Here is a 27985-nt window from a genome sequence, read left to right on the forward strand (position 1 = left end):
ATTTTCTTTATTCTATCTTCCATCACCAACCTCAACGTCGGAACTGCCTGTTTGGTGCCTTTCCCCTTCCTAACGCGAAGCTGATCGTCATCTGACACATCTTCTATTTTCTTCTCCATTTTTCTGTACATTATTCTTGTCAGCAACTTGGATGCACAATCTGTTAAGTTGATTGTGCGATAATTCTCGAACTTGCCTGCTCGTGCAGTCTTCGGAATCTTGTGGATGATATTTTTCCGAAAGTTAGATGATATATCTCCAGATCCGTACATTCTATACACCAGTGTGAATAGTCGTTTCGTTGCTACTTCTCACAATGATTTTAGAAAATCTGATAGAATGTTACCTATCCCGACTGCCTTATTTGATCTTAAGCCTCCCAATGCTCTTTTAAATTTTAATTTTGAAACTGAATCCCCTATCTCTTGTATTTCGACTCCTGTTTCTTCTTGTATCTCATCAGACAAGCGTTACCACTCATAGACGCCTTCAGTAATTCCTTTCCATCTACCTTCTCTGCATTCAACAGTGAAATTCCCACTGTGGTCTTAATGTTAGCACCCTTGCTTTTTATTTCACAGAAGGTCGTTTTGACTTTCCTATAGGCTTAGTCAGTCCTACCAGCAACCATTTCGTACTCGATTTCTTCAGAATTTTCATCAAGCCATTTCACTTTAGCTTCTCTGCATTTCCAGTCTACTTCATTTCTGTCACCAGTAATTCTGTATTCCTAATTTTCCCCAAACGTTTCTTTAATGGATCAAGTGAAGTATTGCTTCTTTTACCCACGGTTTCTTCGCAGTTACCTTCCATTTACGTATGTTCTTCTTTCTAGCTCCTGAGATTTCCATTTTTAGAGACGTCCGTTTACCTTGAATTGAATTGCTTGGAGCTATTCCTTATCGCAGTATCTACTGCTTTAGAGAACTTGTAGCGTATTTCATCATTCTTTAGCACTTCCGTATCCAACTTCTTAGCGTATTTATTCTTTCTGTCTAGTTTCTTAAACTTCAGCCTACTCTTTGTTACCACTAAATTGGAAATTGAGTCTGTATCTGGTCCTGGGTACGCCTCACAATCCAGTATCTGATTTCAGAATCTCTGCCTGACCAAGATGCAATCTAACTAAAAGCTTCCCGTATCTGCAGGCCATTTACAAGTGTACCTTCTCCTCCTGTGATTCTTGAATAGAGTATTCACTATTACTTGCTGTAATTTACTGCAGAAAGCAGTTAGTCTCATTCCTTCCTAATTCCTACTACCTAGCCTTCCTTGTGCTCCTTCCCTACAACTACATTCCAGTCCCCCATAGGCCCGCCGCTGTGGCCGAGTGGTTCTAGGCTCTTCAGTCTGGAACCGCGCGACCGTTACGGTCGCAGGTTCGAATCCTGCCTCGGGCATGGATGTGTGTGATGTCCTTAGGTTAGTTAGGTTTTAGTAGTTCTAAGTTCTAGGGGACTGATGACCTCAGATGTTAAGTCCCATAATGCTCAGAACCAGTCCCCCATATCTGTTAGATTTTCTTCCCCTTTTACATACGGTATTACCCTTTCAATATCCTCATATACGTTCTCTATCTGTTCATCTTTAGCTTGCGACATCGGCGTGTACACCTGAACTGTTGTTGTCGGTGTTGGTTTGCTGTCAGTTCTGATGAGAATAGTTCTGTCACTGAACTGTTCAGAGTAACGCATTCTCTGCCCTACATTCCTATTCGTAATGGATCCTACTCCCGTTTGACCATTTCCTGCTGCTTTTCGTATTACCCTACACTCATCTGACCAGAAATTCCTGTCTTCTTTTCTTTTCACTTTACTACCCCCCACCATATCTAGATTGCACCTTTGCATTTTCCTTTCCAGATATTCTAGCTTCCCCACCAAGTTAAGCCTTCAGACATTTTTTGATTTACTTTCACTGTAACCTTGCTTCTTGCCAAATCTCGCTTTTCTAGTTCATGGGGCGTACCCTACAGTTTTTATTGAGAGAGTTTTCGTATATTAAAATATGTGACATAAGTGGCCGTATCTTTTGATTCTATTGACTTAGAGATTTAAATGTTTTACGCTGACATGCGACTGTAGACCTTAGTGTGAGACTCAGATTTCAAGTCGATACGCTTACGATTTCCTGAGAGAATGCCGTCTTAACTGACGGATAAAAAACGACTGAAATAGTTTTCTCGTGTGATGTAATGGCAATTTAACTATTTTCGGATACCCATTTACTTTTACTGTGAAAACTTGTTTCTTGCCAAATTGCATGATCGTAGATCAACAGACTATCACCTAGATTTTAATCATTGAGTTTGCGAGTATGAAAATGCGTGACACAAATGGCCGTATGTTTCGATTCCATTGACTCAGAAGCGTAAATGTTTTCGCCGCCAAGGGACTGTAGATGATAGTATGTATAATAAATTTCAGCTTGATGTTCCTACCCGTTCCTCCGAGAAAGGGGTCTTAAGAAATGACAAAAAATATCTTTTTGTGTGTTGAGATAACAAAGTAAGAGATTCGAGTTTTTCCTTTAATTATACTATGGAACCTTGCTGCTTGCCAAATTTCATGATTCTTCATCAACGGCTACTTGCCAAATTTCATGATTCTTCATCAACTGGAAGAACACTATAGCTTTTGATCAGTGACTTTGCGAGAATCGAAAATGTGGCAGAAGTGGCGGTATCGTTTGACTGCTTTAACTTAGAAGCTTAAATGGTTTACACCTCCAAGGGATCATAGATCTTATCAGCTGACACAAATTTAAACTTGTTATCTGTAACCGTTCCTGAGGAGAAGGAGTCTTAACCGTCGTACAGAGAGATAGACAGTAGTTGGACAATAAAGCAAGCCCATAAGGGTTTCGGACTTACCTACCAAGGTACAGAACCCTAAAAATGGCGTTAAGAGTGAAGGTAACCCATCCACTGTAAACATATGAGCTTGCTTTCAAGGTCAACCCCCCACCATTCCCCAATTTATCTAGGCCAGTAGCATGACTTAAAAGTGGCCGGAAAAACAGATTCGTCTACCACATTTCCACATCTCTCTAGGCCAATTGTCTGACTTAATGAAGGCAGGAGAGTCAAGTCCCGTCCCCCCCCCCCCCCCCACCATTCTTCCCATACCTCTTTCTCACTGTAGACCAGTAACGTCATTCTCGTCAGTTGTAGTCTGTACTTCGCAATGGAAGAAGGATCATGAGGGAGCATCATTAGGGTTCAACCACTGCCACTGGGCAAAATAGGAAGCTGGAATTAAGTGATTCCTTCCACCCACTCCTCAAGGTGAATTGTGCGATAAGGTGTTATCATGCTTAATGAATTGCTGACAGATGGATGTTTCATGATCCAAAACGGCAATCCGCAAGGTTCTCGTCTTAATTAGGATAATTTGGAGCAGACTACAGGGCATTGTTTGTAAGCTTTCCAACGTGTGAACATATCCCATTATTATTTACAATGTAGTTATCATTTGTTCAATTTTTTACCTGATTTTCCCCACAGTATTCAAAATAAACACTTTTCTAGATTGTCAACCAAAGGTGCACTTAAGTATGGGGCTTTCAATGTTTAAGATTTACCACAGTATATTATTTAAACAAATGAACTCTCCGCTATGTATCAAGACTACACCACACTGTAAAGAACTTGTCCCTGCATCATTAGTACGCTAGAAGCAATACTAGTGGGTTAAAAACAACGAAATTTTCTGTAAACACTACAAAGTGTAACCACTCTCTACTGCAATTTTCCAGTAATTTATTACAGTTGCGATCGATTCCAAATACATACCTTTCAAGACCGTCAACCAAATATGTATATGAGTACTAGACTTTTAATGTTTAAAAATTACTGAAGTGCATTATTTAAACAAATAAAACTCTTGTTACAGGACAAGTCTACATTTTACAGCAAGGAAGTAGTCCCTGAATTTCCAATGTGTTAAAAACAATGATGTCAAAGTGTGTTTAAGTTCGATAATATAATTTTTAGATTGCCTTAGAGGGTCTACAGTACAGGATTATAGTATACTTGCAAATGAGAGTGGAGAAATCCAAGTATGTACGCACACACACACATACACACATCACACACACACACACACACACACACACACACACACACGCACACAAAACACATCACTAAATGAGCGCCGTAAACAGATACACCCATTGGAACAGGTTGGGAATAGTATAAATATGCACTTTATTTAAAATAAACTAAGAAACATGAGGAGTAGTCCCATGTATCATCGTCTGCTATGGAACTCCTGGCTCTCCAGGTAGCAGGGAAAGGGTCGATGGCCAGCCCTGCTGCCTTCCGCGAATCGCAGCAGCGCCTGGCAGGATGACTAACGCTCGCCAGAGAGGAATGGATACACAGCCATTCTGAGACACTGTGCGAACCACCCATGTTACAGAATACGACGCCAGTGTCTGTATATGACGTATGAGGCACTGACTCTCCATAGCGGTCAGTCAGCACCCACACACTTGGTAGATGCTGCTGCTGGAGAGCGAGAAAAGATTGAGAATGGCCGCTCATTGTCGCACCAGCATGCTGGAACTCGCACCTTGGTCGCGTAAGCCAGCAACGGTTGTAAGTGTCTCACACACCAGAGATAACGCCTCTGGAGAGATCGAGTGGGCCGGCCTCCTGAGTGCTTTCTGTCGCACCAGCCACCGACAATCAAAGATCGCCAACACATTAAACATGATAGCTAGGGGGCACAGTGACACAGTTATCAGGTAATTACCCCCCACTATACAGTGACAGCCGCCACAAGAACAGCAACTTTCGGACACACCATGCCACTTGTCTAAAAACCATCTAATATATTTTTATTGCTTGTCTCCCCCTTTGACTGAGAATGTTTCCTGTAATGAGTCATTATTAACATTCAAAATACTATCAAATTTCTTTTTGCAGTAAATTTTTGAAGTCGACTGTGCTAAAAAACGTTTTGAGACACAAGGAATGGCAGTTATACAGTGAATTGTTTCGTGGTGACAACCTAACCATAACGAACAATCGTATTGGAATCATTAAAAATGCATATCGTTTATGTACACAGTGGTAATCTGAGATTCTTCATCTACATATGTACTCCTCTAGCCACCAAGCGGTGTGTGGCGGAGGGCACAATTCGCGCCAAAGTCATATTTCCTCCCCTCTATTCCACTCGCGGATCGCGCGACGGAAAAACGACTGTCTGAACGCCTCACTACGAGCTCTAATTTCCCTTAGCTTTGAATGATGGTCATTGCGCGATTTGAAAGTTGGTAGTAATAATATATGCTCTACATCCTCCACGAAGATCGGATTTCGGAATTTAGTGAGCAGCCCCTTCATTTTTGCGCGTCAGGTTACTGTATCATATGAGCTGTCTATTGACAATGACACTGATTGTCCATTACATGTCATTGTGCAAGATGTGTCGTCATGTAGGTTCCTACAACGTAGTCTCAAATCGGTTTACCTGCAGTAGTTCTCTACAAAAAATAAAATAAAAGGAGAAACGTGAAAACCAAAAATAAATAGTAAAATTTTTAGGATCCTTCATTAATACTATGACTCCTTGCATCACTTCCTCCCATCTCGCGTTTACTATTGCATGTGGATAGAGTGGATCATTGTCAGACTCTTTCGTCACATACGATTCTGGGTTAACTGTGCGAAGGTCATTCCCAATCGGGAATAACATCTCTAATTGAGTTTAATTATCATCTTACATGCCTTCACTTTCTCACAGTATCTCGTAACCTGCTGTATTTTAGAAAAATACAATGAATAATATATTAAAAAGACACATGAAAATTGGCGTTATTTCCTGAAACGTGTCATTCAGGTGAGAAACAATTATAATTAAATCAGGTCATAGATGTACGGTATATTCTTCTTCCTGTTCAACACTGATTGAAGAATTTAAGCACTAATGAAAGTACTAAAGGGACTCACCATACATTGACCCAGGTAACCGGTCTCCGGATCGGAAAAGGATGTGATGTCCTTGTCACTCTCTCCATATATATCACTACTGACAGGTGCCGTATGACGATGTTGCCTCTATCTACTCCAAGGAGTTACGGTATACATGCTTCATTTACTGGTAGTTTGAGTAAGCAGATAATGACAGGTTACATTAAGAATAGAGACTGTTAGTTGATCACGAACTGTATGGTACTTTACCGAAAAGGTTACTCATTCCAAGCAATACTAAATATCAGAAACTGCCTATTGACTTCTGTCTTGAGTTCATCAGCCGATATTTGTTTCAAGACTCTTTTGACGTTTCGCCAGATCGAATCCAATCCACCACCAGCAATGGAGAATGCAGCTTTGGCAATGTCAACCAGTCGTGTTGGCGAAACGTCAGAAAAATTATGAAACAAACACCGGTCGAAAAGCCGAGACAGATGCCAATAGGCAATTTCTCAGCACGAGGTAACGAAAACGTTAACAATATTAATATTAAGTGTTCTCAGTTTAGCAACATTTTTCATGTCACCATACTACATTGATTGTTTTACGCTAAAACCTTAAGGCTATCAAAACGAGGCGCGTACAGTCATCTCAAAAACAGATTAGCACGTACCCCCCAACAATGCATCTACATCTACATCTAGATGGATACTCTGCAGATCACATTTAAGTGCCTAGCAGAGGGTTCATTGAACCATCTTCACAATTCTCTATTATTCCAATCTAGTATAGCGTGCGGAAAGAACAAACATCTATAACTTTCCGTACGAGCTCTGATCTCCCCTATTTCATCGTGGTGATCGTTCCCCCTATTTAGGTCAGTATCAACCAAATATTTTCGCATTCGGAGGAGAAAGCTGGTGATTGGAATTTCGTGAGAAGATTCCGTCGGAATGAAAGACGCCTTTCATCTAATGGTGTCCAGTCCAAATCCTGTATCACTTCAGTGACTCTCTCCCCCATATTTCGCGATAATGCAAAACGTGCTGCCCTTCTTTGAACTTTTTCGATGCACTCAGTCAGTCTTATGTGCTAAGGATCCCACACCGTGCAGCAGTATTTTAAAAGAGGACGGCCAAGTCTAGTTTAGGCAGTCTCCTTAGTAGATCTACCACATTTTCCAAGTGTCGTGCCAATAAGTCTTTGGTTAGCCTTCCCCACAACATTTTATATGTGTTCCTTCCAATTTAAGTTGTTCGTAATTGTAATTCCGAGGTATTTAGTTGAATTTACGGCCTTTAGCTTTGACTGATTCATCATGTAACTGAAGTTTAACGAATTCCTTTTAGCACTCATGGGGATGACCTCACACTTTTCGTTATTTAGGGTCAATTGCACATTTTCCCACCATTCAAATATCTTTTGTAAATCGTTTTGGATTTTTTTCGATCTTCTAATGACTTTATTACTCGATAAGCGACTCCGTTATCTGCAAAGAACCTAAGATGGCTGTTCAGATTGACTCTCAAATCGTTTATGTAGATAAGGAACAGCAACACACCTATAACACTACCTTGGGAACGGCAGAAATCACTTTTGTTTTACTCGATGACTTTCCTTCAATTACTATGAACTGTGACCTCTCTGACAGGAAGTCACAAATCCAGTCACATAACTGAGACGATATTCCATAAGCACGCAATTTTACTACAAGCCGCTTGTGGGGTACAGTGTCAAAAGCCTTCCGGTAATCCAGAAATACGGAATCGATCTGAAATTTCTTGTCGAATCGACCGCAAAATGCGGACTAACAACCTTCCTAAGCACTCGTGCCAAACAACAGTCACACTCATTTCAAATTATTGTCATTGGCCTGTGATTACTCTTACCAATGACTAAACCAGCAACAGATGGAATATACGTTCTGCAAGGAAACAGGCGGATAAATCTGCGAACAATTATTACAAAGAATAATACCTTCATTGGCAGGAGAGGTATAAGATCCTCACACATCCCAAGCTCTCCTAATTAAATTTGGCCTGGAAATATATAGTGACATAGAGTTTTAGTGTGATATTAATCAAAGTAGTAGGTCGCCAGAAGGCAGGAAAGATAGAACAGATAAACTTCAATTGATAAGCAAACAAATTATTTGTACCTAACAGAATTATCACTTCAAGATGCCTTGGTGCTCTTAGCAGATCATTTTGAGCCCCAGATACTGAAGCTATCATTACCTGTACTCACCACAACCTGCCTCAGGTGCGGTGGTGAGATCAGCGAACGAGTTAATGATGTACTTCTGAGCTTGCCACATGTCACTGGAATTCCATTACCTAGAACTTTAGTTGATTGGAAACGTGGCAGACAGGTCGATAAATGCAGGTCACGATGGACTACAACAGATTTGACGCCATCCATTTTCGAACATACTGATAAAAGGAAAACCAGACGGCGCCCTAGAAGTAACAGTCAACAAAAAGAAATGTCTTCATGCAAAGAGATGTCATTATCCGGCGCATTGCTAGACGTTTCTGGCATCTGTAGTACACAGGAAACGTGTTACTTGCAACAATGATAGCTTCCCAATGAAACATCCCCTTTGAAAAATTAATGAACGACTGTGCTGATAAACCTCTACGTTATTTGATTTTCAAACAGCTGAGCAAAACTGAACGTACTCAGACATTACTCTCTTTACTTATTCTAGGCAACACTAAACTGACCCACAATATTTTTAGCCTAACGCAATCTGACTTTCAAAAATCTCTACAAAAGACTGGCCCTGACTAACAATAACCTATACCTTTCATGAATCACTTACCTCACAAAAATCTTCGTTACTCGAACTACTGCAATACAGCGAGCGCCACTACTGCCAGCTAAATAAAAGATTCTAACTACTGAAGGCACTAACTACTGATAGGCATAGTCAGCAAATGAAAGGTTTTGATAGAGAACAAACAATGAATTTACCTTAATAATGTTCAAAAGTCATTATATATATATATATATATATATATATATATATATATATATATATATATATATATATATATCAGTTCATGATATCCAGTTTTACAAATTTACTCTTTTGATGGACACACACGTCCAGATCGTCCGCTCTCAAAATTCTGCCATCTCTCTCCCCACATCCACCACTGCTGGCGACTCACCTCCCACCGCGCAACGCTACGCGCTGTTAACAGCCAACTGCCCAACTCTACAATAGCGAATATTCCAAGAATGCAAACCAGCCACAGACTTCACACAGCACAATCAGTGATTTTCATATAGAGCGCTATGTGGTGTTACCAACATAAAAACCTAAATAGCCTATTAACACCAGATGAGCTGCAACACCTTAGAAATATGTTACGCCAAAATGGATACAGAGAAGCCCATTTAGATGTGCGCTGAAAGAAACGAGTGATACAACCACCGACTAAAAAGAGTTAGAGAGATCGGAAAGAGAAAGTCGCCCTCATCCCCTGTACTGGTCGTCCTTCAGAGAAAACTAAAAGCACCCTAGGGGCAAAAAACATCAAGGCCATCCTTAGACCAAAACAAAAAACCGAATTATGCTTGGCTCTGTGAAGAACCGTCAACAATTGCTAGTCTCCTGTATATGTAGCGTCCCTCGCGAGTGTAACCGCCAGTACAGCGGGGAAACTCACCGCTGCATCTCGCAACACTGCAAGGAAGTCATTAGATGATTAAGTCTGAGGCATAAAGATAAATTAGTGGAAGACAGCCTCAGCGAGGGACATTTGAATTCAGAAAACAAAACAGTTTTGTCGAGTCGGTGACTTCAGGGAGACCAATTGAGATAAGGCTCCATCACAGTCTTATTAAAAGGGACGAGGGCTGCCACTTAAGTTCAACATGGATCTCTGCACTAGCAGCTGTATGCCAAGAATGCAGCCAGCTGTTGACACTTAATGTGTCAGGGCAAGGCTGAATTATTTATTTGATTATTTAAATAATTCACTCTCGCTTCAGACCCAAAATATTGAATTTACCGAGAGTCGAACGGCGTCTTGCACCCCCTCTCACCCTCCCAACCACAAGTCGCAAAACCTCACGCCTGTGTGTGGCGCGGGGTGGGGGGGGGGAGGGGGGTAGGTTTGGGAAGAAGCATGCTCTGCTCTCAGATACACAGGATGCTTCAGCAATGGTTCAGCAGCCCCTACTGCTGGGTGTTATGTAGCCGGCAACGCTTTTGACTATCACACACAAGATTTTCGTACTCGCTTGCTGTGCACAGACTATTAGCCCTACACAAATTTTTTTCCTGGGATACATTTTCCCTGCAGTCCACAGTTTTTAAGTTACTTAAGAAAAACGCATTTGAAGGTCTTGTTTCATAAATAATTCGTAAACTACTGCCTCTAATGAAAACATATGGTGTACAGAATTTAACCATATTAAAGTTCCTACAAAAAGCTCCTATTCGTTTCTCCTGCAGGACTAACCGTTTGCGCATAGTTAACGAGAGAACATGAAAATACTGGGGTTAACTGAAGGATGGAATACAACCCGTCGGCTTTGGTTAATGACGTCATAGTTTACTCATAGATATTAATGTCTTTATTTTCGAGCGACAGATAATAAATCGGTTATCTTCTGTGGCGTAGTGTCATCATCATAAGTTGAAATTAATAATTGTGTTTTTAAAAGACAGGGCTAGTATTAAACCATATGTTAGTTCCAATTCATTCAGTACTTACACTCCTGGAAATGGAAAAAAGAACACATTGACACGGGAGTGTCAGACCCACCATACTTGCTCCGGACACTGCGAGAGGGCTGTACAAGCAATGATCACACGCACGGCACAGCGGACACACCAGGAACCGCGGTGTTGGCCGTCGAATGGCACTAGCTGCGCAGCATTTGTGCACCGCCGCCGTCAGTGTCAGCCAGTTTGCCGTGGCATACGGAGCTCCATCGCAGTCTTTAACACTGGTAGCATGCCGCGACAGCGTGGACGTGAACCGTATGTGCAGTTGACGGACTTTGAGCGAGGGCGTATAGTGGGCATGCGGGAGGCCAGGTGGACGTACCGCCGAATTGCTCAACACGTGGGGCGTGAGGTCTCCACAGTACATCGATGTTGTCGCCAGTGGTCGGCGGAAGGTGCACGTGCCCGTCGACCTGGGACCGGACCGCAGCGACGGACGGATGCACGCCAAGACCTACGCAGTGCCGTAGGGGACCGCACCGCCACTTCCCAGCAAATTAGGGACACTGTTGCTCCTGGGGTATCGGCGAGGACCATTCGCAACCGTCTCCATGAAGCTGGGCTACGGTCCCGCACACCGTTAGGCCGTCTTCCGCTCCCCCAACATCGTGCAGCCTGCCTCCAGTGGTGTCGCGACAGGCGTGAATGGAGGGACGAAGGGAGACGTGTCGTCTTCAGCGATGAGAGTCGCTTCTGCCTTGGTGCCAATGATGGTCGTATGCGTGTTTGGCGCCGTGCAGGTGAGCGCCACAATCAGGACTGCATACGACCGAGGCACACAGGGCCAACACCCGGCATCATGGTGTGGGGAGCGATCTCCTACACTGGCCGTACACCACTGGTGATCGTCGAGGGGACACTGAATAGTGCACGGTACATCCAAACCGTCGTCGAGCCCATCGTTCTACCATTCCTAGACCGGCAAGGGAACTTGCTGTTCCAACAGGACAATGCACGTCGGCATGTATCCCGTGCCACCCAACGTGCTCTAGAAGGTGTAAGTCAACTACCCTGGCCAGCAAGATCTCCGGATCTGTCCCCCATTGAGCATGTTTGGCACTGGATAAAGCGTCGTCTCACGCGGTCTGCACGTCCAGCACGAACGCTGGTCCAACTGAGGTGCCAGGTGGAAATGGCATGTCAAGCCGTTCCACAGGACTACATCCAGCATCTCTACGATCGTCTCCATGGGAGAATAGCAGCCTGCATTGCTGCGAAAGGTGGATATACACTGTACTAGTGCCGACATTGTGCATGCTCTGTTGCCTGTGTCTATGTGCCTGTGGTTCTGTCAGTGTGATCATGTGATGTATCTGACCCCAGGAATGTGTCAATAAAGTTTCCCCTTCCTGGGACAATGAATTCAAGTTGTTCTTATTTCAATTTGCAGGAGTGTATTTTCATTGTTAGTGAGTTTGAGATATTTTCGAAGAATTATTTATAATTCTGGATGGCTTTTATTTTTTGAGTTTTCTTTGTAGTTATGGATTTGTCTATTCCTATGAATATGGAAGACTTGAAGCAGGGCTCGTCGGCTGCAGTACGGTGTACGAATTTTACATTAGTCGGTTTTTTTCGCCTTCGCTAGTGCTACTATTACTACAATATTTTTCAATCGATGCTAGTACTGTCAAAGACGAAAAGACCGACATACAAAAGTTTGTATCCCGTACTTCAGTTGATCTGTGTAGATCAACTGAAGACTAGGATAATAGTGCTATTAAAAAGGAAAAAAGCGACGTACGTAACATTTGCATCCTATACCTCGGTTGAACTGCGACATTAGTATCCTGTTCCTCACTTGAGCTTTATAGATCAGCTGAAGTATGGGACACAAATTTTATATATGTCGGTATTTCCACCTTCGCTGGTACTAGAAACAGTTGAAGAATAGGAGGCGAAAAAAGCAACACCTGTAAAATCTGTATCCAGTACTTCAGTTGATTTATATGGGTCAATTGAAGACTAGGATGCTAGTATTATCGAAGGCGAAAACGAGGACATAAGTTAAATTTATATTCAATATTGCAGTTAACCTATAAAGATCAGCTGAAGTTGGGAATACAAGTCTTACATATCAACTGAAGTACACCATGCCAACATTACTTCTGTCCCTGTTTTTTTCTTTCTTTTTTGCACTACTATCGTGTTCTTCAGTTGAGCTCAATTGAGGAATAGGATACTAGGACTTAAAGAAGCGATATACTTGACATTATGTTCCAAATATGAATGTATGTTATATATATATATCTACCATCTGTTTTCTCTGTCCTTTATTTATTTTTTTTTTTGTATCTGAACATTCGTCTTTGTTGTTCAATCTGTGCAATACTAATCTGCGGTACCTTCTGAGGTCATTGGTCAAAGCCGACGGGTTGTATCCCATTCTTCAGTAATCCCAAACCCTGTGCATGCTTTGTGGGTTGCATGAAACTTACCGATAGGGGCAGCTAAATCGCTCACCATCTATCGGACGCCCGTGCGATCTCGACGCTTGCCATAAGTTGATGAGAGTGTTAGTTATGGAAACATCGTGTAATTTCAAGTCCGTCACCCGGATGGTAACCCGAGATATTTCAGCAGCACTGTATGCCACGAATGCCTACATTCATATACACGACTCAGTGTGTCTAAAGTGTTATTTGAAGGGAGAACTTCCATCTTTGTCATTTTCCCCAATTGTTCTACCAGCTTACTCTATGGCATGGTGCTGTGTACTTTAGCACAAAGGAGTCGTTGACTTTCATGTCGTGACTTACAATTCTAGAGAAGTTTAAGTATGCCCAATGCATGCCGGTTAGCTCTTGAATTTATTTTCTAATAATCTATTAATTATAAAAAACCTCAAGAATCTGTGACGAAAGGGTGTCAACAGGTTGCATAACTCCATACGAAAAAAATTCTCTTAATGCAAGGACTTTGGTTGTACTAAGGTAGGGAGTTGGATCATTTTCCTTGGTTTCTAATTTCAGCAACAACAGACGATATCTGTGTCCTCTTTTGATTTCGAACCTCCCACAAATATTTCGAAAATTAATTGTCGTCCTGGTGGATACTAGGAGGTGAGAGATATTAACAGGCGTAGTGATACGTGCGACCTGTCCTCCAGGTTGGTAGAAATTGTCAGGCTGTGCGTTGAGGCCTTATAGCCTGGGTTTAATTCAGGATGTAAGAGTTCGTTTCCCTAAGCTAGGACAAGTACCTAAACAATTATATTAACATAACTATCTTTATTATCATTATTTTGTCTTTCTTTTTAGGTTTCCGAAGGAAGCGAAGCCCCCTGATAGCTCCGCTGCAACTCCACCGGATGCGCTGCGTCGCTGCTTCACCGACAGGTGAGCGTGTGCGGCACACACAGCACACACTCGTGCGCTCATCTTCTGAACAGAGTTTACTGTGCAACTCTCGATTATCAACGCACAACTACGCGCGATGCTATTAAACACTCGTAATGACACAGCTCAGGGGCCAGCAGGTGCATCTGCTATGCAGCATGCTTGTCCTCTTCATTGTGGCGCTTAGCGTCGTCGATATTTATATTAGAAATACACTGCCCTCACTGAAATGTTACCTTTTCTCTGCTCAGGTACCACAGAGATGCAATTTTAATTTCAAAGGACTTCATCAAAGTTCACATCTCCTCCAGTTTATCACCCAGCAGTAATTCAACGTCACACTTGTTACTTTTAGGAAGAAAGCGTCTCAGACGTGATTAAGGAATGAGTGAATTATTGTTAGTCGTTTTCTTTACTGCGCACAAAACATGTCTTCTGCATCGATGACAAAATTCCCTCAATTCCAAATTCACTTCAAATGACGTTAACTGGTACTAATGCAAACTGAATCTAATGGTGAGCGGTGCTTTAAGCTGAAAATTGTAGCCTCTTACGGAATGTATGACTACATCTAACAGAGACTGAATATGTAAGCACATCTGATTAGGATTCATTAACTAAGTGCAAGGGGCTTATGTGAATATAAAAGGACAAACTGCTAATAATGAATTACATTAGACTATAAATATTGCATCTTCCTGTTGCGGGGTTGGTTGTCCTGCATCCTGTTAGAAGTGATACACTCACGTTAGCTGGTTCTGCAGCATTACGCCTTCTCTGCCACGTCGTCTAGTGTTCGTTCGCTTCGAAATCTGTAATAGAGGAAGCTGTCAGAATACTGTCTAGAGGTTGCAAAATAATTCAAGTTCCAGCTGTACCTAAACTACCAAATTCACAACAGTTGTTGAACGAAAACTCCAGCTCCGTAACAGTGTCATTTTTATGTACAAATATCTGCCATCAAGTCTGTGCTACACTGTAGATTTCAGCATCAAACACAAAACTGAACACAACCTGCACAAAACTGAACACGCTCTTCCCGTTTGCAGCACTGTGTCTCTTAGCAATTAGTTTAAAGTTATCGTTCCTACATGGCACTGAAAAAATACACATGGAACTTTACAGTAAGAATGCTCGCGTGTGTGTTTTGCAAATCCTCTCACTTCACTTAGAAAGTTTTCGTCTACGATTGCACATCAGTCTTCGAAATAAAATCACAACTTACACAGAAAAATTCCATAATTTACGTAATCATTGTTTGCGTTCGCTGTTAAAAATTCTCCTTTACTCCTTTAAGAAATACAGCAGTCGAGTGCAATTTTATGTATTTGTTGATACGCGTTTTGAGCTTTTACCCACCTTTAGTGGCATAAACCATTTGAAAATATTCGGTTAGCACAGCATTAACAACTTCTATTGCAATGTGGACGCAGCAGTTGCCTCTCTATTCTGCTTGTTTTTGCTCCGATTTTCTACATTTTTAAACGTAGCAGTAACACTTTGTGTTGCACAAAAACAGTGTTGTATCCGCACTGTTGGAAAGGCAGCTGCAGAATTCAAATTGCGTTAGATGTTATTAATGACGTGATAACTGAAGATTTAAGTATAAACCATTGAAGATAGGCGAAACCTCAAAACGACTATTTGCAAAAACAAAAATACGTGAAAAGTGCCGCATCGCTGTATCTTTAAGCACTTTAATTTACATGCACGACATTCAACAACAAGTTGAATGGATAAATTAATCTTGATATTCTGATACTTCACAGTATCCTAAATTTTATTATACTCAGAAGTAACAAAAAGTTATAAGCTAAGTGGAACACTTACCATTGTCGAAAGAATTGAGTACCGATATTTCTCGACTCACTTAATCCCACTTCTAGTGTTAAAGCGAAACTTTGGCCAAACCCGCCAAGCCAGTTAGCTTTCGATTTTGGTCCACCCAACCTAGTATACTCCTACCATGAAGAAATACCATATCAAGATTTCTTTTGAGGGATCAGCGTTATTGCGTTTCAGAAAAAACAAATAAAAGCAAATATCATTATCTATAAATGTCTAAAATACTGCAACATGGTACAAGGTTCGACACTACCATATGCTGTGTTGGCTTCTTTACAGTTCATAATTTCCTCCACGTATATGAATCACACAGGCACTACACTGTCAGGTTCTCACACTCATATACACTTTTTTACTCACAATTACAATGATCCATACGTCACATGTGTGTCACATTTATTCCTTCATTCACTCAGGCAATAAATGAAGTAAAATTGGCACTGTTTAACAATAATCATATTGTTATTAACTATAAAATCATTGTAGCAGTGAGTGTTTTCGGTTAAACTGTGTTGTACAGTAATTATTATTGAAGTTAGGTATACAGTTCACCTTCTTCACTGACTTTTTGCTCTGTGTATGTAACCCCAACAGGAAATTACTTATTCGTCAACATTCTTTAAATAAGAAGCTGTAATTCATACTTTCATTAGCAATTATCATCACAAAATGTCATAGGAGGTATTGTCCCATTTGATGTATGGAAAAGGTCTAATTTAACTTATGATAATTAACATAATTTTCTCTCACTCTTATGGTAAGGATGCTTCAGCTAGAGTTACCAGCTGACTCATACATGAATCTATTTCACAGCGAAGGCATGAGTGGTTGAATGTAGTAAGGTAGCTAAAGTTTGACTTTATACAGGTGTTGTGCGTTGCTGGGCAACGGATTTCTTGTGATTCTTAAATTTTTCAAGTCAACTGGCATTAGTGTTCTAGAACTTTTCTAACCTCAAAAGAAAAGAATTTACAAAATTTCCTAACCTGTACTTGCTAGCTATAAAAGTAACTTAACTATTCTACAAACTAAATCGTCAAAATCTTTACCATAAGTCAGTTTTTTTACACAAACATTCTTAATAGTTTCATGATTTTTTAAAGGAAAAAGCTGAATTTCCTGTTCCAAAACGCTTGATCCTGTTCTCAAAAGTTAATTTATGTTTCATATTCAAAGTAATTAACCTTATTACACTGTTATTAGCTGTTTATTCGCTATGCTGTGTGTCTTTGTTCTTGAAATGTACAGTATGGTCTACATAGTCTGCCTTCACTTTTGCTATCTGTTCTGTCAGTGTGATGAGCGTCTTTGTTGCTCAAAAATGAATTACCGCAGTCCATGTTTTCTGTAAACATTTCTTACTTAATCATTCTCTATAGCGAAGATCTATGTTATTCAGATACGAGTCTGCTCATAAAATTGGCATATTTCTAGCAAGCAAATGGTATTATTGGTCTTTACATCTTTATGGCACCTTATTGGTGTGGTGTCCATAACGCAGCACAATCACTTCCAATACAGATGGGCTTCGTTAACATTAGGCTCTCCTGTAAACGTAGTTCTGTCGTAGAATACAAATATAACTATATCTTTCTGAAAGGTAAATATTCAGCACATATTTTTTTGTGGAATTACCTTTTGCTTTCCATTACTACGCTACTGGCCATTAAAATTACTACACCACGAAGATAACGTGCTACAGATGCGAAATTTAACCGACAGGAGGGAGATGCTCTGATATGCAAATGATTAGCTTTTCAGAGCATTCACACAAGGTTGGCGCCGGTGGCGACACCTACAATGTGCTGACATCAGGAAAGTTCCCAACCGATTTCTCATACACAAACAGCAGTTGACCGGCGTTGCCCCGTGAAACGTTGTTGTGATGCCTCGTGTAAGGAGGAGAAATGCGTACCATCACGTTTCCGACTTTGATAAAGGTCGGATTGTAGCCTATCGCGATTGCGGTTTATTATATCGCGACATTGCTGCTCGCGTTGGTCGAGATCCAGTGACTGTTAGCAGAATATGGAATCGGTGGGTTCAGGAGGGTAATACGGAACGACGTGCTGGAGCCCAACGGCCTCGTATCAATAGCAGTCGGGATGACAGGCATCTTATCCCCATGCCTGTAACGGATCCTGGAGCCACGTCTCGATCCCTGAGTCAACAGATGGGGACGTTTGCAAGACAACAACCATCTGCACGAACAGTTCGACGACGTTTGCAGCAGCATGGACTATCAGCTCGGTGACCATGTCTGTGGTTTCCCATGATGCTACATCAGAGACAGGAGCGCCTGCGATGGGTGCACGAATGGCAAAACATCATTTTTTCAGATTAATCCAGGTTCTGTTTACAGCATCCGTGTTTGGCGACATTGCGGTTAACGCACATTGAAAGCGGGTATTCGTCATCGCCATACTGGCGTGTCACCCAGCGTGATGGTATGGGGTGCCATTGGTTACACGTCTCGGTCACCTCTTGTTCGCATCGGCGGCACTTTGAACAGTGGACGTTACATTTCAGATCTGTTACGACCTGTGGCTCTACCCTTCGTTCGATCCCTGCGAAACCCTACGTTTCAGCGGGATAATGGATGACCGCATGTTGCAGGTCCTGTACGGGCCTTTCTGTATACATAAAATGTTCGACTGCTGCCCTGGCCAGCACATTCTCCAGATCTCATACCAATTGAAAACGTCTGGTCAATGGTGGCCGAGCAAATAGCTCGTCTCAATACGCCAGTCACAACTCTTGATGAATTGTGGTATAGTGTTGAAGCTGCATGGGCAGCTGTGCCTGTACACGCCATCCAAGCTCAGTTTGAATCAATGCCCAGGCATATCAAGGCTGTTACTACGCCCAGAGGTGGTTGTTCTGGGTACTGATTTCTCAGGATCTATCCACCCAAATTGCTTGAAAATGTAATGACATATCAGTTCTAGTATAAGATATTTGTCCAATGAATACCTCTTTATAATCAGCATTTCTCCTTGGTGTAGCAATTTTAATGGCCATCAGTGAATTTATGTTTTATTCATCTTACTTTTTCTTGTCAGTGAAAGTAATTTAACAGAGAATCTCTCTTTACTGGTGCTCTCCAGTGGCACAGAAAACTGGAATTACTTTAAAAATTTTATTCTCAAACTGAAAATCATCAGTTTGAAAAGAAATATGGTTGATAATGAAAACCTGTCCTACACTTCATTAATTCACTCAAAGTATTTAGTTTCATCTTTTTGCTACACTTTTATAAAATACTAAACATTGGAAAAATAATTCTTTTACAAAACTGTTGGATGGCGATTACTGTCAGTTACCTTTCTCTTGCCCCACCTTTATTACAGTTACATATGTGGCAGATAAACAATATTTTCCTTAAGGAAACTTTTCAGTTTTAAACTTTGACATGAGATAACAGTATCTCACAAGAGTGTTGTTCCTTGGAGCAAGTTTTAGTCTTTCGCCCCTGTAACAGTGGAGAAATATACTTTCCCTTTCCCTCTTATTCCATTTTGTGTTGACAGCATTCAACTTGTGTGTGCTGTAATCTTTACCTGAAACTACAAAAATTACTCAGAAACTTAAGGTTTCTCCAAATGTGAGAATCTGTTCCAAAATACAAGATAAGGATGTTCATAAGCACAAATATTCAAGTCAAAATCAAATATTTTTTAATCAAGAATATCATGTCAGTACAATATCTAATAGCATGTGTTTTATTACTCTACTGCACACCAAAATAATAAGTGTTACAAAACCAGTTAAAAGTTAAAACTATTTTGGAATAGGAGGTTCTGGCAACTAACTTAAAGTGCCATTTTCAAGACAGGGATAACCATTAAGATATTAAAGAAACTCTGTTCATTTACAAGTATAGCATTTTCCACAGTAAAAGACCTTCCCGTGTTTCAGAGTACAACTTACTGCACGATCGATGTTGTATGGCTTAGCTGCCCACAGATTACGTAATCACTTTTAAAAATAAACATCATTTTATTCACTAGAAAACCTGTAAGTAAATAGTTAACAGTATCCACCAAATAACTTTGACATATAATATACCACATAAATAAGCAGAACTCATACTGTTTACAGACGCCGCACGAAACACAACCTCAAGGCTCACAACAACAAAAACAATAGGAAATGCCAGAAATCCTATCTCTGGTGTATCTTGCTTCATTTTATTCTAATATTGATCACTAGATTGAAATACTGTCGACAAAATTTCATGTGTCCTTGGTATACTGTCCTCCAATAGAAACACACTCAACAGGATACTAGTTACAGAATCATGTTTGCACAGCAGTCTCTTCCATGTACTGCATGGGAATGCAGTGTGGTAGTTTCCAGTTTTTTTCCACATGAGATGCAAAGCGAAATTAAGGTTGAAGAAGAGCAATATCTGCCATAAGATGGAAAGGGAGTAGTAACTGTCACTTGAGCGCAGTTGCAGATAGTTTAGTGATGCTCTTCATCTAATTACAAAATATTATTTTCTTACAAACTATTATTTTCTTATAAACTCTTATTTTCGACCCATTATTTTCTTATAAACTATTCAACTAGTCACATACAGATGCAAGCAAAAAATTATTAAAAATTTTCAACTAAAATTCTATGCTGCGAATCATATCTCAAATTCATTTTACCATACGTTGCCACATAAATAAGTGTATCTTTCGGAATTTTATCATTAAAATTTGCACACAGCTTCATTGTAGTTTTCTGTGTAGCTAAGACATACTTATAACATAGACATTTTTATAAAGAAACAACTCTCGAAAGATCCACAGAAATGTGCAAAACATTCTCTATCGAACACCATTTACTCGTTTCCGAGTTTCAGGCCTCTGCCCTGTGTACACGACACTTCACGAAGACTAAGTTCAGAATCAACTGAACTGCTTCATTTTTTCGAGTCGTTATTAAGTACACAGCCTAGGATAGAAAATGTTTTGTCAAATGGCTAGCACTACCCATGCATAATGCACTTCTGACTTCGTGAGATTATAGCCATATACTTCAGTCGACGTATCCAGTGATTTTTGACAAAGTAAAGAAGTTTCCAATTATATATATATAGCTGATATTTGTGTGACAACCTTGGTTCGAGAACAAACAAAATTACTCTGATTTCTAGTTTAATATTTTAAATAATATTACCCAGAATAGCTGTTAAACAGTTTAATTAGCTTAACATCAAAGTTTAAACCACCAAAATCGCTTCAGAAATAAAAAAAAATATCGTAATATAAATTTTCTGCATCCAGAGAGCCTGCTTAACTGCTGCAAGACAAGTGTAGCAGAGAGCGACAGATACAGAGAGATCAGAGGCGGAGCTAGTTATCTGACGGTCGCGCGGCTGTTATAAAGTAGTTAGCACTTTCTGCTTGTGTACAGTGGAGTTAACGATCTCATACGGACAGGACTTACGCAATTTCTTGCGCACGCTGCGGCCGGAGTTCGATATTTAAAAATTACACAATAAATTCTAGAATTCTCTTCATTCCTTTATATTTTAGTTTAATTTCACCATCTTTAAAAAATTGGATGTCCCAGTTAGTTATTATTTCATTAAACCTTCATGGCAAAATAATTTTAAACTTATTATCGAGCTGTAAACAAATTTTATCACCATGTCTAGTTTTTAAACTTTCACAGTCATTAATGTAATAGTGCTCATTTACATCAAGCTCACTAACCTTTTTCAACAAATTAGACTTGCTTACATTATTGACCTTCTTCAGTAAAGTGTCCACTTATATAGAATAAAATTTTGATAAAGTTTTAAATTTTAATCTTGATAAATATGAATGGGATGAATTACCTTTTGTCACATTTGTCGAAAGAAGTAATAAAGCAAGAGAGAAACAAGTTGAGTGTAATACTTGGAAAGATTATTTTAAAACGTCATTAATTATAGAACACTTGAACAGTCTGAAGCATACTAAACGTGTTAGTGCACTAAAGAGAATTTATGGAGAAGATTACGAAAAGTACTTTGATAACTACGAGGAAGAAGATATAGAAATATGGGAGGAAATAAAAAATTCCAATTCTCTCTTTTCTATGACAGTAAAACAAATAGTAGATTCTAATTTACCAATTAATAATTTACCTACAAAATTACAAAATTACATTAGAGCTTATTTGTTATTTTTGAAAGTTTATCACTCTTATAGCCAAAAAGTTAAACAATCTAGAATACAACAAAATGCAACTAACCAATTTATTCTATTTGTATATGGCATTTAGTATGAATTTTTTATTTGCTTTAGAAGATATAGATAATTTTAATACCCATAACGCACTGTATCATAGTTATCTAAAACAATTCTTTTATCATACTGAAATGAAAAGTCTTTCTTAATCTGTTTGTTGACCAGATTTGTAGTATCAACATCTCTGGTTATCTGATTGTATTCTAACTGTATCTTTTCTTTAACTTCACTTTCTATTAACCTCATCATCGATTCACCATTCAACTTTTGAATATTTCTGCAATTTAGAGTAAAGCCTTTTACTTTTTATTGTGTCTTATTGTCTTCTCATAATAAAAACTTTTTGGTCCTGTTGAAGCCCAATCTGTAATCCAATTATTTCGTAATTCATCTGTCCATTCACCTAACATACAACCTGTTTCCACAGTATTTTTACCATCATCAACATATACTACAGAATCGGTATCCAAATATATGACAGATCCTCCGAATTTATCTAACATATCGTATAATCTAAGTCTTGCATTTGATGAAGTGAATGTAGCAATGAAAATATTAGTAGCTGCACTGTTTTCCACGTAATGATACTTGAAATTATATCTCATTTGAATCATTTCCTCTGTGATAAAATTCACATCTAAGTTATCTAATCAATCATCCAACAGTATCTCATAAAAGCGTTATAAATTGGTCACATATTCTGTTTGACTCATATTTTTCCTTTGCCCAAATTTGCCCCATAATGAATTAAGACAAATTTTAGCAACAGCTCGTTTTCCAGGCTTTTCCTTCATTCTATCATGATCCAAGTCAATATTCAGCTTCTTTTTAACTGTTTTGATGTATTCTTCATCACTTTCAAAATTATGGAACTACTATCTAATTTTATTTGCATGAAGTCTTTCCCATAATTTTTAAACAGCATATTGCTTTTATTTTTTAAGTCCCATACTTCATAGACTTCTAAAACCTTATATCCTTTTTCTACTGCTTTCTTAACTTCATCAGTTGTCCAATTACCAATAAAACTTCTTTCTTACTTACTGTGACTGCATTTACTTATTTGTTCTTCTGCACATTTGACACACAAAGGAAACGATAGTTATTCATTTTTATCGATTTGCATGCGTACAGGTAAAACAGGATGATACAATCCTCTAGGAGCCAATACTTTACATTTTATTAAGCCATACCAATTTTTAGAATAATATATTGGCCTATGTATTTTTCTTAGATGTTGCTCTGGATAATTATCATAATATTTCACAGTAGGATAAAGACTACATACGTCAATATATTTTATTTTTGAGCTAATACCATCTGTCTTAGCTCTTAATTCTATTGTATTTGTTCGTCCACTGTAAAATGCATCTCTTGGATTCAATGATTCAATAACTTCTGGTAACTGTTCAAGCTTTTTATATACTGTTGAGTTCACCCAAACACATAAGCCACATTTCCACTAAATTAGATGCAGCATTTCGTATATCTGCACTTCTTCCCAATGTCTTTTGATAAAGATCATCGATTGTATCCTTATTATTGTTGTTAATTGTTTCACTTTTGAAACATTTTTTACATGCCAATAACAACCGTGGTACTGATAAACAGTATTAGTTTCCTTGTCAAATCCATCTACTTTTGCTCCAGCAATTCTAACTTCTGCACCATTAAGAGCATGCAAGATATTATTGTTGTTTAAACAATTCAGTCAAGCTATCGATTTTGAAACGTCCCCTTAGTAAAATTATAAATGACTGTGTTTAAACTGACACACAATATTTTTTGCGTAACACAATCTGACTTTCAATAACCTCTACAAAAGTATGACCCTGACTCACATTAACCTATACCTTTCACGAATCACTTACATCACAAAAATGTTCGTTACTCGAATTACTGCAATATGGCGAGTGCCAATACTAAATAAAAGATTCTAACTACCGAAGGCACTAACTACTGATAGGCATACTTAGCAAATGAAAGATTTTGATAGAGAACAAACAATGTGTTTACCTTCATAGTGTTCAAAAGTCATTATATATATATATATATATATATATATATATATATATATATATATATATATATATATATATCACTTCGTGACATCCAGTCTTACAAATTTACTGTCTATGATGGACACATGTCCAGATCATTTGCTCTCAAAACTCCGCCATCTCTCTCCCCATGTCCACCACTGCTGGCAGCTCACCTCCAACTGCTATGTGCTGTTCACATCCAACTGCCCAACACTACAATAGTGAATATTGCAACAATGCCAACCAGCCGCAGACTGCACACAGCACAGTCAGTGATTTTCATACAGAGTGCTACGTGGCGTTACCAACATAAAAACCTGAACAGCCTGCTTACATAGCCCCCATACTCCCCACAAAAAATTTTACAAATTGTTTTGGGCAGTGGCCAATACAGATTTGAAAAAATAATTTCAGAATTACAAATTACAAAGATATCAAATGCACACACTTATTGATGCAATGTTGGTCAAAAGCAAAGATTTTCTCACAGTCCAGAAAGACAGTCCTGATCATTCATCACAGCAGTAACTGCAGTTTTTTTTCAAAGTCTGAGCAGTAAAAGAAAAAGCACACAGAACTAATGGATTTCCATGCAGTCTTGAAGAAGTAGTGTTGTCCTTCCAACAGAAAGACTGTGCTGTCTCTTGACATGCAGACAGGTAATGGGCCACAACAGAGCAAACCCATAACAGAGTCAGCCGAAGGTTTGAAGAATATTGCTAAGTAGGTCATCACAGAGCAGAGCAACTGTAGTCCTGGTAGAGATGGCCAGCAGCCATCTGTTGCGACTCTCCAGGTGCACAATCACCATTGAAGAGTCTTGCGGACAATATAGCAAGTCCATGAACCACCACTTGTGCACTCACAAAAATTTTTTTTGAAATGTCCTTAGAACCAGCAGTGCTGTTAACCAGTCCCTTGCTGAATTATTAACACAAGTGCAAACACTTACAGTCCCCAACTTCTCACATACTGTGCGTATACTACGACCAACAGAAACGTGTGCAGTGAAATGTATGCTTCAAGTCACTTAATTTGATGAACTGGTGTGCGTTACAATTTTATAACATGAGAATACAATTACAAAGATACAGAAAACATCATTAAAACTTAATAATACAGATAACATTTGTAGTAATACAGGCTTTACAAAAGAATAGAAATAGACATATATATCAGTGTTACAGGAATTATGACATAAGTAAATATGTAAAAGATCAGAATAGCTTTCGAAAATAATGTCTAAACATCTTTACAAAGTAAATAACATATTATTAGAAAAATTTTACAACATAACTCTTATGAGCTAAACACATAAAGAGAGGAAAAACACAAATACACAAGAGTACACAAACATGTAGCGGAATAACACGAGAGGAAAGGACAGGGTATGTTTTCAGCGTAACATTTGGTACTGCAGTCCGACCCAAAACTTCATTCCATAGATCTTTCGTCTTATTTCATTTGCTCTTGCAAAAAAAAAAAAAAGATAAATAAAATCCTATCTAACCCTGCTGTCCATAAACCCTACTGTTTTGTTCATATCCTTTCTCAAAATAATTATTTCTCATTGTACAATACTCATTTTTGCCCAAATCTTTTTCATGTAACTTCTCATGCATTCTTTCCCTATTCTTCATAGTTAGTTTCCTATATAGTCTACCCCCTCTTAAGCTAAATTAAATCTACTGAGCTCAGATATATGTACTAAGGGACGAGGGAATGCAGCAACACATAACAAATTAACACAAACAGCAATGACAAAAAATGCTAATTGGCAAAGCTAGTAGCAATAAATATAAATTAGCAATGCAAATGCAACATTACAACTAATACGATCCAATGTGCAGCACCAAGAAAAATAAATCAGTAGTAAAACTGGCTTAACAGAGTAATACAAAGACAAATTCAGTAACATTATGCCTGGCAAACAGCAGCAGCAAATGCAATAACTTACATCTATACATGACAAAGTTCAAGCAGAACAAATATAACAGTAAAGATAGGAAATGTCTAATAACTATGTCACATGTTAACACTAGAGTGATGCATCACCTGGTCCTATTCTACGAAACAAGTTACCAATTCATTGAAAAAATTATCTTTGCAATTCCTGTGAAGGGAAATTTCTATTTGTGCTCTCTTTTCCAAGAAAGTACATCATAAAATTATTCTTACTGTGTCTGTAGACAGAAAATAGTGATATTAGTACGTCTAATAAATTTTATTTTAACCATTGCTGCAGTGCAACTAGAAACTAGATGTTAAACAAAATGAGCAAATATGTACATAAAGCAAGGCGTGAAACGTCATTCACTAGGCAAATGGCGTCTCCAAAGGCAGTAAAAATATATCTCAACTAGAAAAACTATAGATGTAAAATTTTTCTCATCATAAATTAAGAGCTCCACAGTGTAATCATATGTTTTGAAGAAAGTCTCTTCAGGTTTGCTGCCGATCCTACAATCAACTTGACTCGATATTCCGGCGATCCAACTGGTCACCATCTTCAGGAAAATGCTGCTTCTGCTGATGAGTCCCGCTGAGAACTGACGCCAGGTTGCAAAACGACGTCCTATATACGCCACCGTTCAGTACACGGCGCATGCGCCGCCCATCACGATTTCTGCCTTCCGAAACAGGGAGGTGGCGCTGCCCTTAGTGAAACACTGCTGGCAACGATATATCGCAATCAAGGCCCCACCGAAGAACGTTCAGTTTTGATGCGAGATAATACAGGATTCCACGTTTTGCTAAGATGAAACCCATTGTCTCTGCTGATTAAATTATCAGCCATCCTAATTTCAATCGCCTCTTTGTAGACACTGTTCCAAAAACCGGAAATGTTGACAACCACAACAGTTTCCTCAAATTTCATTTTGTGTCCCTCATTTAGGCAATGTTCTGCTACCGCCGATTTTTCCGGCTGTTGTAGCCTCGTATGACGGTGATGTTCTACACACGTGTCATGCACGTGGGAATAGAATGGCCAACGCAAGCTTTCCCACATTGACACGGAATTTTTGTACACCCCGGGCAGGCGCAGCTCGTAATTAAAGGCTCTGAGGCGGAGCCGCTCCAAAATATATGTTAAAGTAAATTTCGCAAGAACGTATTACATAATTTAAATTATCAGGACAAATTTCGCATATTTCTCATTCCAATAAAAACAACGATGGTCAACGTTTTTGGAACTGTTTGTATCGATAGATGTTTTCCGAACGGTTAGTAGTGTTCAGGCTGCGCCTTGGAACATCCGGAAGCTGCATTTAGCAGCGATTTGGGGGCGTGGCTTCTACATAGTACTGCTCTTTATGGGCGACCTGAAGGCTTAGAGCTTGCAGCCTAGGGGTGTCATACCAACCACCACACGTTTTTCACGTTCCACTATCTATGTAATAAAGGAATGTAGAGTGGACGAAACTTCGCTATCCAGTCTCTGTCTCTGCACATCTCTATTACGCTTCGATGCGTCATTAATTGACGTTTAGTATTATTGTTTTGATAATGTTTTACATAGTTGTTTTGTTTCTACCATTGGCTACTTTATCCACATTTAGAATAGGTTTGCAAATATCCCGCAAGAGTGCACTAGACTACAGTAACATAACAGTACTGCCACTTAGCGAGAGTTTCATAAGCGATTAGAGGACAAAGCGCGCGAAATTTGTCCCGTTACTTTACTTTCCTTGCTTGCTGATGCCGACTGCTTTTGTTGATATTTTGCAAGATTTTAGTGAGTTTTACTTGCCTGTGAATATCTGCGACATACCGCGAGTGTGAAACCAGCGCAATATGAATTCAGTGTGCAATTTAACAGGCAAAAACTTGGAACACGGCCATAGGATGAAAGTGAAAGAACT

At 39.3% G+C, this 27985-nt stretch overlaps 1 protein-coding gene across 1 annotated transcript in view; it reads left to right on the forward strand.

Annotated features, from left to right (window-relative positions):
* The window catches only part of LOC124545503, a 201306-nt gene that overhangs the window by 28176 nt on the left and 145145 nt on the right, over positions 1–27985 (forward strand). Inside the window, exon 2 of the mRNA XM_047124446.1 lies at positions 13928–14005. Coding sequence (XP_046980402.1) covers positions 13928–14005 — 78 coding nt within the window. The remainder of the gene's footprint in view (positions 1–13927; positions 14006–27985) is intronic.

Source organism: Schistocerca americana, chromosome 8 (assembly GCF_021461395.2).
Source record: "Schistocerca americana isolate TAMUIC-IGC-003095 chromosome 8, iqSchAmer2.1, whole genome shotgun sequence".
NCBI classification, from domain to species: Eukaryota; Metazoa; Arthropoda; class Insecta; order Orthoptera; family Acrididae; genus Schistocerca; species Schistocerca americana.